Genomic DNA, 20,200 nt, shown 5'->3' on the forward strand with positions numbered 1-20,200 from the left:
ATTCCTAAATAGAGAAATATTCATCACCACCTATCCAATGAAATGTTTCAGAAAAGGATCCCTGGCATGTTAGTTCATAATGATATGAATTAACCTGCTTTGTTACATGCTAGGCTGTACAGGAGCAAGAAATTGATTATTTTGATTAAACATCTTTGATGTTTTTGGTATAAAAAATGAAAAGTGGTGCTTAAATAGCTGTTTTATAATCCTTTAATTGAGGCCAATAATACATACAAACTGGACATATATTGTAAGACAAACAAGGGCTTTCATTGAATGAAGCAAGGGGTATCTGTCAAAAATAGGGTTATCGGCTTAATGTACACATGATTATGCCTAGAATAAATATAAATTCCAAGACAGGATGGATTCCATCCTAAGTCAAAGGCAGATTTGTTGTAGAAACAGGTTGGTCTGATTCAGACTTCTTTTTAAAATTTCACCCCTCTGTTGACTGGCCACAACTCAATACGGACTGATAACAAACCGTAAGGACTGATAATAAAATCAATCGACTATTGAGAGCAAAGTTTTAGCCAAATCTGGGCTGTTTAGAAATTATGAATTACTTGCACTCACCATTGTTAATCATAAATGATTATTCTTATCCCTTCATCTCATGGCTTGCTTCACATACATACACAGATATATATATATATATATATATATAGAGAGAGAGAGAGAGAGAGAGAGAGTTTATTAAAAGTATTCGAAAGACCTAAGGGTCTACGAGACTAAAGAACCTGATACAATGAGCTGAAAGAGGGAGCCTCTAAGCAGGCATCAACACCCATGGCGAATACAAAAAAGCCATAATGAAATAGATACCAATACATAAGAGAAATTTGTGTGCTCATGGAGAAGAGGGGGGTTGGCAGAGCTCATCTAAAAGCTTAAAGAGAGGTTAATCCTAAGAGGGGGTTGGCGATGTATGAGGCTGCAATGGCATAAACCTATGATAGAGTGTTGTTTGTCGGTATGTGTAGTCCGTTGTGATCTCCTACCTATGGCTTTGGGACGAACAAGTGCCACTGCCACTCCCGTCAGTCGTGCCTCTAGTTTGGTGAGCATGGAGGGAAGGTCCCCTAGTCACATCTGTGCATCAACCGGCAGGCGAGTCTGCCGTGTCCCTTTCTCTAGTCGCTGGATCTACCATCTCCTTTAGCCCTGCTAGTAAGTGCCGTTTCGCAGGAAAAACTCAATGATCATGCTCTAAGTGGAATTTGCATGTACACCCTGATCTCTCGTATGTGTCGAGAGTAAATGCTCCCTCTATCAAACATCCTCATGGATGGAAGTCGCCAAGCAGCTGTAAGAAAGTAGATACAGTCTGAAACTATATTTGAAGAGATAGTGATAGTGACCTCAAATCTCTTAGTATATAGGGCATGTGAAAGCAAAGTGCTCCTTTGATTGAATCTCCTGCTGATTACATAATGTGTAGATGTGACCCTCTTGGGGTTATGCCCATAACGTGTAGATGTACCCTCTTGGGGGTATGCCCTCACACCGTTCTCTCAATGGGCAATTGGTGTCATGAAACATGAAACTGCCTAGTCGATAGCATCAAGAAGTAGGGGAGATGGATCTGTGTGTATCTTGGTGGATCAATGAAGCCCTCTATTGAAAGCCCCAAGCAGTGGTCTTTGTAGAACATGAGCTTTACAAGAAGCTCACTATGAGCCGAGGAGGTCCTGAATGTATGTAATTGTAAAAGATCCTCTTGGATAATCTGATTCACCTCGTGACATGTGAGTAGGATAGAGGGGGACTCAATGCCATACTGAAGGGGGGTAATCTATCTATGTGGAGTCCTAGGCTTTCAATCCATCTGCATGTACATGCATACCAGCACCTCTGGTCACCCTCTATTACCATAGCCATGGATGAAGCTCGGGCCAACCACGATAGCCAGCGTCACTCTGTAGTGCAATAGCCATCCCTTAGATGATAGGGATACGTGATAACCTAGAATGCTACATCAAGCTGTAGTGGGGATGCTTTGAACTCATCTATATGGAGAAGGTTGGTGACAATGGACAAACTTTTTTAATACCAATATTGATCATACTTCCTCTGTCCACCCTGCAGTCGGTTCGAATCCTAGCCGGCACAGGAGAGGGAGAAGGAGAGGGACAGAGCAACAGCAACAGAGGCACAGGAGAGGGAGAAGAAGAGGGACATTCTCGACACTGTGTCAAAAGCTTTGCAAAAATCCATGGAGCAATAGTAAGCCCCTTGTCTCCATTACTTGGCCTCCTCAATGACACTTATGTGTGTGAGTATGTGATCTAGGGTCCAGTGATCTCTTTGGAATCCCACCTATCCCATGGCTCTGAGTTTATGAAGCTCTGCAAATTGGCTAATCTCTATGTCAAGTAGTGATGCATAGATCTTGGACATAATATGTCTAATCATAATGGTTTTCTATTTTCTCAGGCTCATGGGATCCCCTGCCTTGTGAATGGGAATGATGGTGTTAAGGGTCCAAGTGTGAGGAAAATTGGTGCAAATCGCTTCATAAAAAATATTTGCTAAGACCAAGGCCAAAGTATTTATTCCATAGGTAATGAACTATGTATGTAGGCCCTCATGATCTTTTGCTTGGCCATTGTGAAGTTTCAAAGCTGCATGTTTAACACACTGGCTTTGAAAAGAGTGCATGATGCAGGACATGTTTGACATCATTGACTGTGAAAAGTGTGCATGATGTAGGACATGGTACATGTGAGACATCATGTGCTAACTAGTTCGGGACATCATATAGTGTGTGTGCATATGATTTCCAAAGTTGTGGTCCACGAGAGAGGATGGGGCTCGCCACTCAACAGACTTCTACCATAAGTCTTTAGAGTTGCTGCTAAACAAAATGTTTATCAACTCCCATTCTGGCAAACAAAAGCTTGCTTTTTCTCGTGTACCAGACGACAATACATGCGTATTTTCTCTACCTCAGAAGATGATGCTTTACAGTCGCCATCACAACAGCTATGTGAGAGAGAGAGAGAGAGAGAGAGAGAGAGAGAGAGAGAGATGATGATGATGATGATGATGTCCACTAGATGGCGAATACAACCGAAGCACAAAGTATAAGAGGTCCGTACATGTGCCCATGTGCACTTGGGCAGTACATATGCTCATGTGCACTTGGGCAGTGATGAATCTTAAGGATCTACCCCATCATTGGTGCAAACTTGCTCTATACACTACTCATGATTTCAACAATGTAAACCCATGGTCTTAGTATGTGTCTTGTGTAAGAGGACTATAGTGTCATCTTTTGAGACAACTGCTATCTTCATTATTTTCATCATGTTCATTCCTTTTGGTATATGGTTACATCTACCACTATCACTTGGCATAGGCTTTTAGGCTTTTTTCTATGCCCCTTTTATCCCTCTACACCTCTATGATTTCAAATCTTTAACATAATTTCTTGATAATCTATTTTGACTGTGTGCCCCACATGGCTTTTTCATATTGTATTCACCTACATTTCTTGATTGTATGCCTCGACTTTACAGGAACATAAACCTTAGAGGGGCGAATAGTGTTAGCATTTCACTATTTAAAGTTACTCCCATAAGTGTCACATGTTTGGCACCTCAAGGTTAGTTAGCCAGAGACCTCAGATGGCTTGGAGAATTAGAACTTTAGTTTGCTGAGAAGAAAGGAGAATGTTAGTGCTTTCCATTTTGTAACTTTTTAAACACCTAGGACATCACACCGTATAATTGACATCTTATTGGCCTCTTTTATTTAATACTTGCATACACCTTTAATACTTTCAATTATCTTCTATGTCTTGGAATCGTAACCACCCTTTATTTTCAAAATGGGGGGTGGGAGCGAAATTATGTATGATCCACGTGCATCGCCACCACTTGGAATTGGCCAAGTAGGGGTTCTGTCTCCATTCAGGCTTTTAGCTTAGAATGTTAATTCATTAGGATCAACTTTGCTCTTCATGTGGCCTTGACCTTGGAGAAAGGAGCTCGATCGATGGATACAGTGAGGGAACGCGCCTCCCTTTTTTGCTCAAATCTTTAAGTTTTGGAAACCTTATCCGGCACCCAACCAAGTGGACATTACCTATGGCTAAAAGAGGGTTGGAAAGGGAGTGGGGGGAGTAATAAGGGAGACTCAGATTGCCTCTGATTTTTTGCAAGGAAAAATTATTTCCATATTATATCATTTCAATAGATTTAAGCACAAAGTTAAGTCGGAACTCAAATTTGAAACCCAAAACAATTTTGCCGAAACAATGTCGTACTTGAAAAGGAGCTCTAAACCCAAACAAGTGAACTAGAAAAAACCCAAACTTTGAATAGCATTGTAACACATGAACTTGAAACAGGTGAACCTAGACATGTGAACCTAAAACCATTTGAACTTGGAAGAACCCAAAACAAGTGTGAAAATCCAAGGATATTTTTAAAAATGTACTACTATTTTTTGCATTTATGAACTAAATAGATTTTCAAAAAGCTCAAAGTTTATCAACCAACAAGCCAAAAATTCTATGTTCATGCACCTTGTATCCAAGCATAGGTAGATACCTATTCTTTTTTAAATTCCTTCTTGGCTTTCTGGTATAACCCCAAGGAGCACCAAAATCTCGAGGATGTGAATGATACAACGACAATGGCTATATTATAAAGTATGCCAAGTGGTATAAGGAACATACCACATGGTATAAATAAAAATACCACATGGTATACTTGAATGTTACTACACAGTGTGACTACTTGTAGAGCCAGTCCCAGTAAAAATTATTGCTAGGTCATTTTAAATGGCTCCTAGGCCCATTAAAAAACATTTTAAACATTTTAAAAAACCATTTTTTTATTGTGCATTTTGAATCCCCACAAATCCTTGTAAATTAGAAAGTTTCCATAATATTTGCAAATCATTTCAAAGGATCAATAAAAAAATGGAGATAACACCAATAGAACTTAGTAAACAACCAATTGACAACCATAAAGTTATAAATATCCAAATAGAGAAGATTTTGATTCTCCCTTCTTCCCTTCTACTTTCTAAGTCTGAAGAAGGGCCTCCTGAAGTTCCACAATAGATTTTACACATCCTAGTAATGATGAGATGCTTTGAGCCGATATTCAAAAGGCAGTAAGTAGTGACTTCAATAGCATCTACAAAATTACTTTTGAGAATCAAAACATTATGATCTAGCCTAATTAACCAAATAATCTACCCTAAATGCATGCCTATTCCCTCAGAATTTAGATGGTGCAATCCCAACAAGTAGAACATGTAATTAAGAGAGAAATGCCCACAGATTTGTCTAGCCCTTTCCCATACAACTTTTGACAACCTATAATTGAGAAACAAATGAAAGATATCTTCACTTGATCAGTTACAATGTTGGCATATAATGTCATCACTTGCCATGTAAGCAAGTCCATGTCACTTGCCTGCCATGTAATAGTGCCATGTCAATAGCATGCCACATCAGCATGTGCGTTCTAAGAACATTGTAGCAGATAGGCACACCTTTGTAACCAGCATGTGACCACCAATGCCATGTCACACTGCCACATCACCCTCCATCCACATTATCATTTTTTACCACTCTCTTGAGATTATAGTTTGGCCATCCTTCCAGGAGCCATAACTTTTGATCTAGGTGGAATTTGGAAATTAACCAAAACACAAAAAATATCGACAGATCATGATCTATGCATGTTGAGCACCTCAAATCTACATTATGGATTATGCACAGGTCAGCATCATCTAATCCTCACCTCTTGATCTGTTGCAGGCACCCAACACATAAAATGAACGAATTGAAATACATTTTGCTGCATTTGATGCTTTGACGTGTAGTCTAGTTGTAGACTAGCATAACCATAGAGGAGTTCCAACTCCACTAAGCCAAGTAAGCCATTGCCAGATTACTCGATCAGTTTGCATGGGCATTAGTTCCATCAGATCTATCATCGATGTACACATTCACGTATCCAACACCAGCACAGTCCCTTGGAATTTGGTAGTTCAGTACATTAGCCACACTTGGCAGAGTGATCTTCCTTAGATTTAGGATTGTTGCATTCTTCTTGCATACATGCCACCCATGAAAAGTCACACATTGTTGACTATTCTTTGGCATTGGTTCCTGCACATACACATCAAACTTGTACATCCTCTTGGCTACTCCCAACACACACTTGTCACCATTACGTTATATTAGGCTTGATATTTGGCATACACATGTTCTCACGTGACTTGGTTTTGACCATTTAGCGTAAGCCCCTCAGTGGTAGCTTTTACAGTGTTCTCATGAGTAGACACTCTTGCTAGTACACGGGTAAGCCTCTAGCACATAGCACTAGACCGCCTCTAGCATGGAGTTATTCACATCACACAGTTTATGATACACCAGTCATAACTTCAAATGAGATATGTGAACCTACTTAGCCATTCATTGACATAGGATATGTACTAGTTTATGATGCAGTAGACTTGAGCCTCATTGGCCTTGAGAGATTAGATTGGACACAGATGTTCCACATAATAACATGGATCAGCCCATAGTTTTTGATCATGCGCATTTGTTGGTAAGCACTTAGCATGAGGCATATTTGATGGTAAGCACTCAGTATGAGGCACTCCCATTGTGATTCTAGTGATGTACATCCATCCCATTCATGCATGGATTCGATTCCATGGACTATCACATCAAGCAAATACACAACAAGAGTTCACTAGTGATCATGCAATTATTCAGTAGGCAAGTCCTCATTATGAGGCACTCACGTCTCTAGCAACATGCAGAGATACATGCCACGGTGCATCTAGCTCCTCAAGTGATTCCATTCCAGCATCATGGAGCCTATCATATCCTTGGACATAGCTTTCATCATTGGCACAAATCACCAGATTAGAGTTCATGATAGTCTAGCATCAACTCAATCATGCCACATTGCACCACCCTTGGATCCAGTTCTCACCACCACCTTAGATCAATAGATCATTCCTCATCATGAGGATATTTATGCATCAATGTAGTCCTGCCCTAGTGCACTGAACATCATCAAATTCAGCCATAGTGCAACCTCGGCAACTGCAGTGTTTCAGCATGCACTTATGGCAGTATATAGTCCTTACTTTATGTAGATTAGTGGTTGGATCCATGACTTTAGATCAATCTTGACATTAGCATTTAGCACCTCATATGCCTTAGGGACATCTTATGCATTCTTAATTACATTTCAAGCTTCTAGGCCTTTATACTATCAACTCCACCTTGAGTCTATGACAGATGCTACATCCCATGCTGACGGAATTTTAGCTATGCACACATAAGATCACCTTTATCTGATGGCAGTTGAGCATACGGATTGGACATGTTCCTATACGTTGTCAGTTTTATGGGCCTCTTCTTTAGCAGAGTAGAGTAGCATACTTGCACCTTCACCCCCAGATGTTCAGCCCTTGGATCACTCTATCCATACCGATTATGCAGTCTTCTGTGACCTTGCATCATATGATAGAGATTACACTATTGTAGCATACATGATATGATAGATATTACACTATTGTAGCATACATTCGAGATTGTTGTTAGTTATTTTGGGTTGGTTGACACCCTTTTTTTATCACAAACAATCATATTTTTTCTCCATAGCTACATCAATAGCCTCAATTCTGAATGCCTCTTCTACAAAATAGCTGCACAGTCCACGATGATTTATGACATGTTCATCTAAACCCTCAGCATGCAGCCATATAGACTGTTCTTCACGTAGTCATCTTTTGATCGACCAGTCTTTGATCGAGGTGGACTTTACTTTTTTGCATATTTCCCTCCTCTTCCCTTCCGCCTCTTTACTTTTTTGCATATTTCCCTCCTCTTCCCTTCCGCCTATCTTCTAGGTCTTATTCCCAGAGGTGAAGGATGACCCACAACATAAGAGGGGGAGATGCACGTTATGTACATGATCTAGTAAGTTGTACTTATTGTACATGCTTTCGCTACGTAGTCATTATACTCACGTGTGCATACTACTCCGATTCTTTTCAGTTTTCTTTTTTAGTTTTGGATGCTATCATATTTACCAAACGAAATCCACAAAAAAGTCTTGTACATGCACCCTCTACTTACCCAATGCAATTTAAGTTGAGGATGGTGTAAATTGCACCATCTAGATAGGGCATTAGCGAAAAACCCTAAACCTAACCCTAATCCTAAATGTATATATTCATGTTTTTGTTCAATACAACATAGTGTACAAGTAGCTATATTGCATGCACTCCCCACTTCATCAAATTAGCTAGGTCCTTTAGACACTCCTAGGGAGCTGATAACACTAGATATCCCAAAATACATGCATTCCTAGAGCAGCTTGAAAAGCATTGTACTATTAATAAAGAGGAGCTTGATAAAACTAGATATCCCTAAATACATGCATTCTAGAGGAGCTTGAAAAGCATTGTACTATTGGCCAAGAACATCATGGTAGATACCTTGTTTGTAGCCATCCAATTATGTTTGGGAGGCGGGGGGAGATAATTGGGTGAATTTCTCTCTCTTGAGATTTAGCTGGCTTACATGCCATGTTTGCAGATAAATGTTATATGTTCAAGATGCATCAGGCTATTGTATGAATCCATAAGTTATATGACCTAAGCAAACATGGAATATTATAACTGTGTGTATGAAATATACAAAATTGATTACTTATTTTATTACTTTGATAGAATAGCATGGCTCCTAAGAGATGAAATAAAAATCTAGCAAAGGTGTGGGATTCTGTAACCATGTCAGTCGGGCACTAGTCAAGGTGCAAGATTTGTCATTATGAGTACATTGGTTTAGGTATGAGGATTAGAGTGCACCTCTTAGGCAAAGGGCGGGAAAACTGTAAGGCACAAGGCATTGAGAGAGTGGTAGCAATTTTGAGAGGAAGTGTTGATTCCAAGAGTGATGAGATAGTAGCATGACAAAATCCTCGAGTTGCAGCAGATGCTAAGGTAGACACTAAAGGGCCGGTAGCTAATATTGTTGCAACCATTTTGCATTCTGAACACCATAGGATTGATAGGTTGGAAAAATGTGATGTGAAACTTACCGATTTTTATACTTTTCTCATATTACACTATGTAAATACTAGTAATAACAATATCACAATTTTATTTACAATATATGTTTTAAATAACATATTCTTTGTATTGCAATTACATTAGTGTTTCAAATAACATGTGTTCTATTGCAATGTTTTTTAATGTTGCATTCTAGGTGAAGTGCGTGATTTGGACATGCGTTCTTTCAATTTAACAATTATATATGTAAAATTGCAATTCATACATTTAAAAAGACATAAATTCTTTGTAAATGACATTTTCAGATTTTATCAATGTATAAACTTAAAATGGAAAAATTATGCAAACCACTCATAGGTACTAAATAAATATTTTATATATACTTTTGGTAAAGATGTCACCCCAACATGTACAATTTATACATTGCAAAAAGTCAAAAATTGATCACATGTTGCATAGCCTTAGATCGGTAGAATATGTTCCTCCAATGCTGAGAATATCATACAATTGGCATGACATCGGAGCATAGCATGTTGCACATGCTTTTCTAACCTTTAGGGTATTTACAAAGCAATCTAGGTGAAATCGATCGTGATAGGGGAAAGCATAATAAACTATGGCCATACCAAAATGATCTTGCCACATAGGACACAACAGCTCATCTTGAAGATAAGTAATGGGCATAGGAATGGTAGAAGGATTCTAGATAGTGAGACCCACAAAACTTGGGTCGATGTTGCAACTCTAACCCCTACCCAATAATTGAAGAGTAGCTTTTGTGTCATGCACTTGTTGATCATAAGAGGCCACAATTCAACATTGTTCCTTGTAGGCATTGTTTATATCCCGGCTTGTGAGAGCAATGCATTTATTTCTTCATTTTCTTTCACTTGAAGCCCGTTGAAGTTCAAAACTTAAATCTTGAATCGGTGATGGCAAGGTGAGATCTCCTCTTACGGGGATTAGACCTTGCTCACCCTTCTCTCCCTCTGTACCTTCTTCCTCAATGGCATTCATGAATAGACCATCATTGGTCACACTGAGGCTACATGGTATAAAAGATTCTCATAAGGACTATAATATGCAACCTATTGTTACCCTCAAATTGTTTAGAAAAATGCAAAGATGTGATTAAAAAATACCTATTTACTCATTCAAAGAGAGATTTCTGATGTTTATAGGCAATAATGCTACCACAAGCATTGCAATGGAGCTACTATTATAGGCATTGTTTCTTTTGTTCAACCATAGAAAGCAAAGTCAACTAAATGGTCTAGCATCAAATTTGCATATAATATTTTCACCAAAAAAGCCTAATAGCAAAGATGTGAAAGAATATGAGCCATGGGTACATTGTAATTAACAAAATTATTCAAAATCATTGCCACATGCTGTTAAAATAGCAATCATTGCTTACAATCGAAAGAATAACTTAAATGATACAAAACTATTCACAATTATGGATACATGTAGTAGCAAATCAAACTTTGAGAAATGTTCAACCTAAAGATACTACAAGGTTCCTAAACTCTTATAGTTAAAAATGTAACATGAATCCTACAAAACCATTTAATTATTTACAAGTATAGGTGCATGTAAAAGCAAACTGAACATGGAAAAAGTAAGAGAAATTTATAGCTTGGAGAGGTCACAAACTTCATCAAAATTGAAGACACATTTGTCAAATGCACAACCATAGAAACACATCTGCATCTTCTCTATGGGTTACATTACTAAGTCCTCATCAACATTGTGGGTATGAAATTTTGTTGATCTTTCTTCATGAGCAGCCTTGAACAGACTATTTTGGCAATCCATCAAAAGCTTGATAGCAATCCCATCCTAACATGAGTTATCTTGCAAAGCATCTACACAGTCTATAAAAAAGCTAGCTATTTCTTTAAACAACCAACCGCTAGTGTAGTAATCTAACATCTATAACCATGCGACCTTGGGTTTTGGATGTGTACTAGGAGTTGCATATAGCTCTAGTGTAAGCCAATGAAATCTTGATGGGGGGGCATAAACTAGATCTTGCTCATGCTTACTCACTGTGCACTGTAGACTCTTTCACCAATCAATTCCTACTTGCATCAATTTACCATGCCTCATGAGATCCAAGATATAGTTATAGATGTCAAATAGATGTGTATGAAAATTTTCTCTTGCATTTCTCTCAATGTAATTACAATAGCAGCAACAATGGAAATTGCATGCTAACAAAACAATCATGCTCGCAACTTGGTGATCGAAGAATACCAATTTGAGCAGGGTTCTTCTTTAGGATTTATACTTCTTACCCATTAAGTGTGTGATCTAAAGGAGGGAGGGAGACACATTAATATATCATGAATACTACCTTTGTTAAACAAGAGGCTGATACACCAAAGCTGCATGTCATGTGGATTCCCTATTGCTCAATGCACGGCTCTATGTATCACAGTCATCTATCTTTAGAAAAGTAGCATTTTTGCATCTTCATGCTTATTTCTCTTGCCATCTTATGCCATAATTGTTATAAGACTTGGAACAACCAAAACCTACTCTTATTTCCACTCCCTCCCCCAAAGGTTCATGAGTGGTTACTATTGCTAATGGGAAGTGTATATAGCAAGAACACATGTTGGCAAAGTGGGTACATAGTTCAATATGTGCCTTACCTTTAAGCATTGCAGGGTCATGTTTTCATTTGCCCCATTAGCCATCTGAGTAAAATGGATGAGGGTACTAGTTGTCTCTATTCCTAATGATCCTTTCTCTTTGGCATTTTTTTAATGAACAATCTCGTGATTCCCTCTATTGGGTCGTTCATAATTTAAGCATGTCCCCTCCATTGATGGGCAAGATTATATTTGTTGCTTTTCTATATTGTTAGACATCCCCCAAGCTCAAGGAAAAAACTTGTCCACTATCTCAATCTCCTCAAACTTTGTCATTTGAGTACATCCTTAGGAAATATAAAAACTTTCAAATATTTTGGCTTGCATTTGGTCTTGCAAATATTCGGTAGATGCACAATAGCCTAAGTGTCCTCATTTCTCAATCCTATAGGATGTTGAATTGAATCTGATGGACAAGAAATTGAATCTCAACCTTCCTCCTCTCTCTCTCTCTCTCTCTCTCTCGGGTTGCCATGATGGATCTGTGCAATTTTTTCTAAAGCACAAAACCATCAAATTGTAAGCACTCAAATTAGTCTAAACAATGAAACATAAGTTATACATGCTATGCTAATGTTAGCCAATAAATTGAACTTACAAAATAATGCAGCACACGCGATTGTTGCAACACCTAGGGCACCAAATCCCTTTAGTAAGAAAACCTATCAAAATCTTGAGTATGAGATGAATTTAACAATATGCCATGAGTAGAAATTATTAAAATTAACATAGTTGTGTTCTACACTAAAAGAGCTTTAAATATGTCTTTACACCTTGAAATTTAGGTAGCACATGAAAAATTTACACTAATTTGAAAGGAGATGGGTTTTCATATTTTAGTGTATTTTTTGTTTTACCCCCCCTCATCCAAAAGACCCCCCCCCCCCCCCCCTGGGCCTCACATATTATGAAAAATATGTACAAATCTTAAAATCTTGCATATTTTTCAAGCTATATATCTTATATTTGTGGGGAAGGGGACATGAAATTTTCATATTTTTCCCTTGCATATTTGAATTTTTAAAAGGAAATACATGCATATTATATATGGACCTTGTCCCCCCATACCCTGAATTTTGGATGAGGGTAGTAACATATTATATATTGAGTTGGCGCCCTAGGTTGCAACATTGAATATTAAATTGCTAATAGTTATCTACATTTTGAATTCTAAATAGTGAACATATGATGCCAAATGGTACAAACCCTACATAATCTAAATCATTCAAAAGTCACTAATAGGGGACTAACAAGCTACAGGGTGCTAGAGGTAAGAACAAAAAGCATATAACAACATCAGGTAACCATGATAATGTAGATCAACATTGGCAATCACATATCTGGTTGGGAAGGTTTTCATTGGGGTAAGACGATTGAAAAAAGCGAGCCATCACTCGAAAAACAATCGGTTCTACTTGCACCTATACACACACACACACACACACACATATGGCAATCACACATTTGGTTGGGAAGGTTTTCATCGAGGTAAGATGATTGACAAAAGAAAACCATCACACGACAAACAATCGGCTCTACTAGCACCTCTATGTGTGTGTGTATGTTAAATACATCTAAGTTGGATCAGAGCAAGGCAATTTCAACCAATGAAAGCAAACCATTACCCAAATTTGATCCCATCTCTCTCTCTCTCTCTCTCTCTCTCTCTCTCTCTCTCTCTCTCTCTCTCTCTATGTCACAAGGCAAGGTGAAGTTGCTCTGACAAATGTGAGCCATCACCTAGCCTCGATTGATAAACTCATTGAAAAATGGTAAATTATCTATCATGCTACAATAGTCCAAAATTTTAATTTATGCGAGAAATGGTGGAGGGGGCCTTTTTATAGATCGATCCCACATACACTACATGGTGTATAGCTTTACAATGCAATGTTTACATTAATCAGCAACATACATGTGTCACACGAAAAGCCAACATGTGGTGTGCATGCACATGTCAATATACTGCACGCTGTCCAAGAATATTGCATGGTTTGTGGTATATTTTCTTTGTACCATGCGGTTATAGGATTACCATGACATAATTATCTAGTCAACGTGTTTGCAATGACTTGTAAAAAAATAGTGTTTTTTGTGTTCTGAACATTCCCAATAAATTTTAATTAAAAAGGTATGTATGTAAAGAAAAACATACTATAAAAATCCCTATTGATATATCAATAAAATAACCCTCTGTTACACAAAAAAACTAAGTACAATATCCTTGTCCCATACGGGATAGAGTAGCACTCAATAAATATTGATCAAAAGTTGCAAACGTGAAGCATAGATGGAAATCGCATAGGTTTCATTCACTAAGGGGACCTTGGTATGTCTTTAATGACATGAAATGCGCCCATCAAGGTGAGACGTTGAATCTTAGATTGTCGCTGGAGTGCTTAGAACAACTCTCCAAGTGCAATTGTTGTCATTAATGTCACATGCCACATCTGAGCATGTTGTGCCATTCAATCTCAGATGATGTGCTATTTGAGTTGAGTTTTTGCCATCTTGCCTTTAATGAAGCTCGAGCTAATTCAAATTCAAATGATGACGACATGTAATAATGTCACATGCCACATTTGAGCCTGTTGTCACTTGTGCCATTCGATCTTAGATGATGCTCCAACTAATTCTAATTCTAATTCAAATTCAGCTGATGAGGACAAGTAATAATGTACATAGTTAATAATGTACACAGTTAATTCCATTAGTTAAGAATCATAATATTTAGTGCTTCCACTTATAAAAAGTTTCTTTTTCTTTTAGTCAAGAGCTGGCAACGAGGCACTTTGACGGCGCACTCATTTGGCTTTTAGCAAAGCTCAGCCTTTAAGCTGAACCCACGCCATAGCTTCGTCTGTCTTTGAGGCCTTCAGCCTACACGCACTTCTGATTTTGAGGTCTTCAGGCTATACACAATGTTCAACGTGCTGAATTTCCTCCTATTTTGCGCTGCCTTCGTTGCCCTCGTCACAGGTGTGTGCCAACCCGGAAATTTGTTTACGCTTTCAAAGTTTCTACCCTGGTATTGTCTTCCTCACATTGAGCTAAAATGTTCGCTGATCTTCGCCACGCAGGCTCGACTGCAGCTCGCCCGAAAGCCAGCACTGGCCCTCGAGATTCGCTGGTTGATGAACACAGCATCTTGTTGTCGAGAACAATGAGGCAGATGCTGATGAAGTCAGTGGAGGAACACAGGACGCCCAAGAGCTCATCGCAAGAGAAAACAAGAACAGAGCTAGGAGTAGATCATCAGTCGAGGATAGAAGATGAGGGAGGTGCGGGACATGGCACCTGGCACTCAGTTCCAAGGGGATCACGACGGCATCATGCGTCTCATGCAGCCTGCGTTCGAGGGCATGGTTTCTACTTGCAGATCGTTGGCCTACTGGCAATCCTGCTTCATTTCATAAATTGTGTATGATCGGCTTGAGCTTCTGCATTTTGTAACGTCTATATCATCGGCTTAATCTTCTTATAATTGTGCCTAATTGCAACATTTGTTTCTCCATTTCAGAACTTCTATGGACTCATAAGCTTCTTTTGACTTATGTCTCTGTGATTCTTACTATTTAAGTGGAAAAGTAAGGGTATATTTACAAACTAGCACACCATGAGCACCCCCCATGTATCATGGACGTGCAAGATTATTTGCCGATGTCTGACCCACCACCTAGATGCATTCAATGCACTGTGGATAGGCGGGCATTGGCAGCTCTAGTCTGTATACACACTAAGCCCCTTTATTTTCCATAAATCTTCTTATGTTTGTATGATCTCCTCCTCCCAAACTGATCACTTGCAAGCAATCTCCTCCCTCTCAATGAAACTTGGGGAGGTGGGTTGCCCAAGTTTCCAATACTAATAGCTTTGCCTCAATCAGGCAATGCCTACAAAACATACTTGTAGCACTTATTCTACTAGGCTAGCAATTCCATACGAGGAACATTATTCTACTTTTAATTAAAATACAATGAAATTCTATTTGGCTCCCTTGTGGAAAAAGATTGTGCATGGGAAGCTCCTATAGCCAATAATTGTGCCTTGCAAGCCTTAAAATCATGTGATATCGAATTAGGGAGAGACTAGGCGGTTCACTACAAAAATATATATAAGAAAGCACGTGCATTCAAGCAAAAGGGTTTTATTCTCTTGGGACTTATAGAAATCGCACATGATACATAAGGGATTTTAAATTCAAGAAGCAAAATTTTCATACAAAAAGGTTACTTTAGCATCTTAAAACTTATACAAGGGGTGAATATAGGTTTAAAAAATATATAGGTAGGAAATTTCTTAGATATGCCTTGAACACACGTACTATGTGTGGTTTTGAAATAATGAATGCCTCTAGGGAAAAATATTGAATACACTAAGCACAACATCATAAATGACTAAGGTGAGGAAGCACAACCTTTTAATGACTTTGCCAACAAACAAAATGTCTTATGATGAAATGAATTGATAAAGCATGTATATTATAATTAAAAGCATTAAAGAATCACATCAAGAATCAAGTACTTCAAGTGAATGTAGCTATGTCGCCAATAATGATAAAATATGAAGACGTAGAGGATGAGTAAAGAGGAGAGCTCGAGAGGGCACAACTCAAGACTCACTCAAGAGCACACCACAAATGACTAATGGTATACTAGATTAGTTATGAAGAATCAAAATATACAAATCTTTCAGGACTATGATTAGGGTCTCCAATCCTTTTTTAATTTTTTGCAATCTTATGGGTTAGTGCTTATTCACAATAAAAAACATAATTTTGAGATGGATCATCAATAGCTTTCCTAGATAGCTCCCTATTGAGGAATGTGAGAGAAGATACTATCTAATTTATTGATGGAATTTTGGAAACACTTTGAGGGGTAAATGCATGATTGAAGGAATTAAAGAAGCTTTAGGAAGAAGATATTGCTAAATTTATTGACGGTTTTTTGAAAGCACCTGGAGGTAAATGCATGATTGAAGGAATTTGGGAGGGTCAATGCATGATTGGGTGAAGCCAATCATAGAACTATTTTTGAGGCATTTTGCGACCCTGTGATTTAAAAGTTGGGACAAGCTCATGCTCTTGCCGATTTCTTTTGGGTGCATTGATGAGACATAATCTATTAAAACTTGTTAGCATAATTATTTTGAACTTTCATGTAGAGCTCGACATGCATGCATATAGTCATTTTGAATATTGTGCAAAGCTTGACATGTGAGCCTTGCATATAGTCTAAACACTGTGCAGAGCTCAACAATCCACATCTCTACTGGACATGCATATAACGCATGATGCATGGTGATCCATGGAATAGTGGAATCCCCTGCACTGGTTCTTGTGCATTACCATTGTGCTTTGTTTAATAAGAGAGCTACTTTAGCAGTTTTAAGGCTATTTAAAGCCGGCATGGTGGTCCCTTGTTTCATAGCTGTTTTAGACAAGAAGTTAATCATTTACTATTTTTCTTGCAATATCCATTTTGTAGAATGTTAGAGCTCTTCTAATGCATGCTATGAAAGATTTTTTAGGATTTAAGGTCATTTTTAAGATCACATGAGTATATAGGAAACTACACTGTCACATGCATTTGTTGGAATGCAATTGATTCCCTTAGAATCCCAACAATGACTGTGGGACGAAATGCACTTTTTAAGATTTTGTCTCCCTCACCCTCCCTTGTGTGCGATAGCAGGTTTGGATTTCTCTCCCCAATCTCCTTCTTTCACCTCATCCCACTATCTTTTAGCCCCTTCTCCTCTTGCATGGACATGGAGGCTCAAACTTGAGTTTAAGCCTCTATATGGTTATTTGAGACATTGGCACGAATGGAGAGAGAGAGAGAGAGAGAGAGAGAGAGGATTACATTCGATCTTCTATTTTTGATTGGCCAGAAGGGACCCCACCTATGCATAGGTGGAAGATTACTTCAACGTATTGTGTTGACAATATGCGGTGATTGAGGACCCTATACTAGCAAAATCACTAGACATGGCTGAAAGGGCCCTTGTGAAAGCACACATTAGGGGCAGGTCAACGTTTGCTTTGGGTGTAGCCAGTCACAGAACTATTTTCGGGGCCATTTTTGATAGCAGAAGCGAGAGAGGGGGAGAGAGAGGAGTGCACATGATATAGCTACCTGTACACTAAGTGTATTGACAAGGAACATGAAGATATACATGTGAGCCCCTTAGGGTTTAGGGTTTGCCCCTATGCCCTATGTGGATAGTGCAATTCACACTATCTTTAACACCCCCTCTTAAATTGCACTGCATAAGTAGAGGGTGCATATACAAGACTCGTTTGTGGATTTCATTTGGTGCATATTCTAGCATCCAAAACTGAAAAGAAAAATGAAAAGAAATCAGAGTAGTATGTGCATATGTGAGCACAATGACTCATAGCGGAAGCATATACAATGAGTACAACTAAAGTGATAATGTACATATTGTGGATTTCCCCCTCTTAAGTTGTGGGTCATCCTTCACCTTTGGGAATAAAACCAAGAATATAGGCCGAAAGGAAGAGGAAGGAAACATGCAGAAAGTCAAGTCCACCTGGATCGAAGACTGGTCGATTGAATGATGACTGTGTGAAGAACGGTATGTATGGCTACATGCTGAACATGTCATGTGTCATCATGGACTATGCAGCTACTCTAAAGAGGCATCCGAATGTGAGGCTAGTCGATGTAGCTATGGAGAAATAATCCAGTATGTTGTGACATATGAGGTTGTCACCAACCCAAAAGAACTAACATCAATGTGTGAGGTATGTTGCAGTAGAGTAATAATCTCTGTCGAATGATGTGGAGTCGAAGAAGACCGTATAGTCAGTGTGGGTAGAGTGATCTGGGGTTGAGAATCTAGGGCCAAAGGTGCAGGTGTGATACGCTGATGAATTGATGAAGAGGCCCATAAAACTGACAAGGTACAGCAACCTATCAAACCTATATGCTCAAATGTCATGAGCTGAAGGTCATCTGATATGTGCATGGCTAAAAATCTATCGGCATAGGATGTAGCACCTATTGTAGGCTCGCCAAGAAGGCCTAGAAGCTTGAAGTACAACTGTGAATGCATAAGATGTCCCTGAGGCAAATGAGGTGTAGAATGCTGATGAAGGGATCGATCTATAGTCGTGGATACAACCACTAATCTGCATCATGTAAGGATTGTATACTACAACCATAAGTGCATGCTGAAACACTGAGTTTCCCCAGGTTGTGCTATGGCTGAACCTGATGACGTCTATTACACTGGGGTAGGACCGCACTGATGCATAGGTATCCTTGTGCTGAGGAATGATCTGCTGCCACTATGGGGCTCATGCTAAACAGTCAAAACCAAGTCATGTGAGAATGACTATGTGCCAACAAGGATCAAGCTTGTAGTAGAATGATGACAACTGTGTGTCTAGAGTAGCCAAGAGCATGTACAAGGCTGATGTATGTGTGCGGACACCAATGCCAAAAATAGTCAAAAAATGTGATTGTACATGGGTGGCATGCATTAGGGGAGAATTGGGGTCTCCAAAGGGCCCCCAATTAGTGTTTCCTAATTTCAAGGGATTAGTGAGGTATTTGAGGTGTACCAATGGGAGTGCTCCTTTTTGTGGGGCAATGCCATGTTGAGGTGGATGGTGGGCAGACCTACAAATAGCCCCCTATTGGCTACTCCTCTTACATCGGGGACCACTCAAACCATCCCCCGCCACCCTCAACCCATGCTTGACCCTTCTCCCATATGCACCCCCCCCAAACAAACCTACAAGTCATTCAAAAGGTAGTGGGAACTTTTGGGCAAAATTTTCCCCCCTCTCAGCTGGTTACAGGCCTGCCCCCTCCTCTTCTCTAGTCCAGCTCCATTCTCCCTCCATTTTTCAAACGTGGGAACTCATTTGGCATCTTCTCTGCCGCCTCTTGCTCTGGTCCACTGTGTTTCTCCCTCTCTAGCACCTCCTGTAGTAGCTGCTTGAATTCTCTCTCCATTCCTAGCTACAGCACCTCCTACAGCAGCAGTTGCTCATTCCCCTCTGCTCTTTCTTCCTCCATTCCTAGCTGCAGTACCTCCTGTAGTGGCTGCTCATCCCCCTCTACTCTTTCTCCCTCCATTCCTAGCTACAACACCTCCTAGAGCAGCTACTCATCCCCCTCTACTCTTTATCCCTCCATTCCTAGCTATGGCACCTCTTGGAGCTTCTCTTAACCTTCAGTTGCACCCTCTATACCTTCTCCCTCTCTCTCCCTCTATCAGAGCTGCTCTTTCCCTCCAAGCTGCACTTTCTAGTCCACTATTGCTGTTGTGACCTCTGGACAAGCATGGTGGGGAGACCATACATGTACTCTGTGTCCCACAGGAGCAAAAATGCACTGGGTGAATGGGTGCCTTGTACGTATAGCTTGAATGATTGGATAGTCATGAGAGGATCTTCCAAGGGTCTAGATAAGCTTCCCAAGAGCAAAAGAGGTGAT

At 39.4% G+C, this 20,200-nt stretch overlaps 1 protein-coding gene across 1 annotated transcript; it reads left to right on the forward strand.

Moving 5' to 3' along the window:
- Window positions 1-14,512: 14,512 nt before the first annotated feature.
- LOC147885001 (uncharacterized) lies at window positions 14,513-15,234 on the forward strand. The gene is made up of 2 exons (XM_087397942.1): window positions 14,513-14,705; window positions 14,807-15,234. Exons 1-2 carry the CDS (start codon window positions 14,648-14,650, stop codon window positions 15,151-15,153), a joined length of 405 nt encoding a protein of 134 aa, XP_087254068.1. The 5' UTR covers window positions 14,513-14,647; the 3' UTR covers window positions 15,154-15,234.
- The last annotated feature ends 4,966 nt before the right edge of the window (window positions 15,235-20,200 follow it).

This window comes from Dipteris shenzhenensis, chromosome 26 (genome assembly GCF_047967505.1).
Source record: "Dipteris shenzhenensis isolate YYH24624 ecotype China chromosome 26, Dip_SZ_1.0, whole genome shotgun sequence".
NCBI lineage: Eukaryota > Viridiplantae > Streptophyta > Polypodiopsida > Gleicheniales > Dipteridaceae > Dipteris > Dipteris shenzhenensis.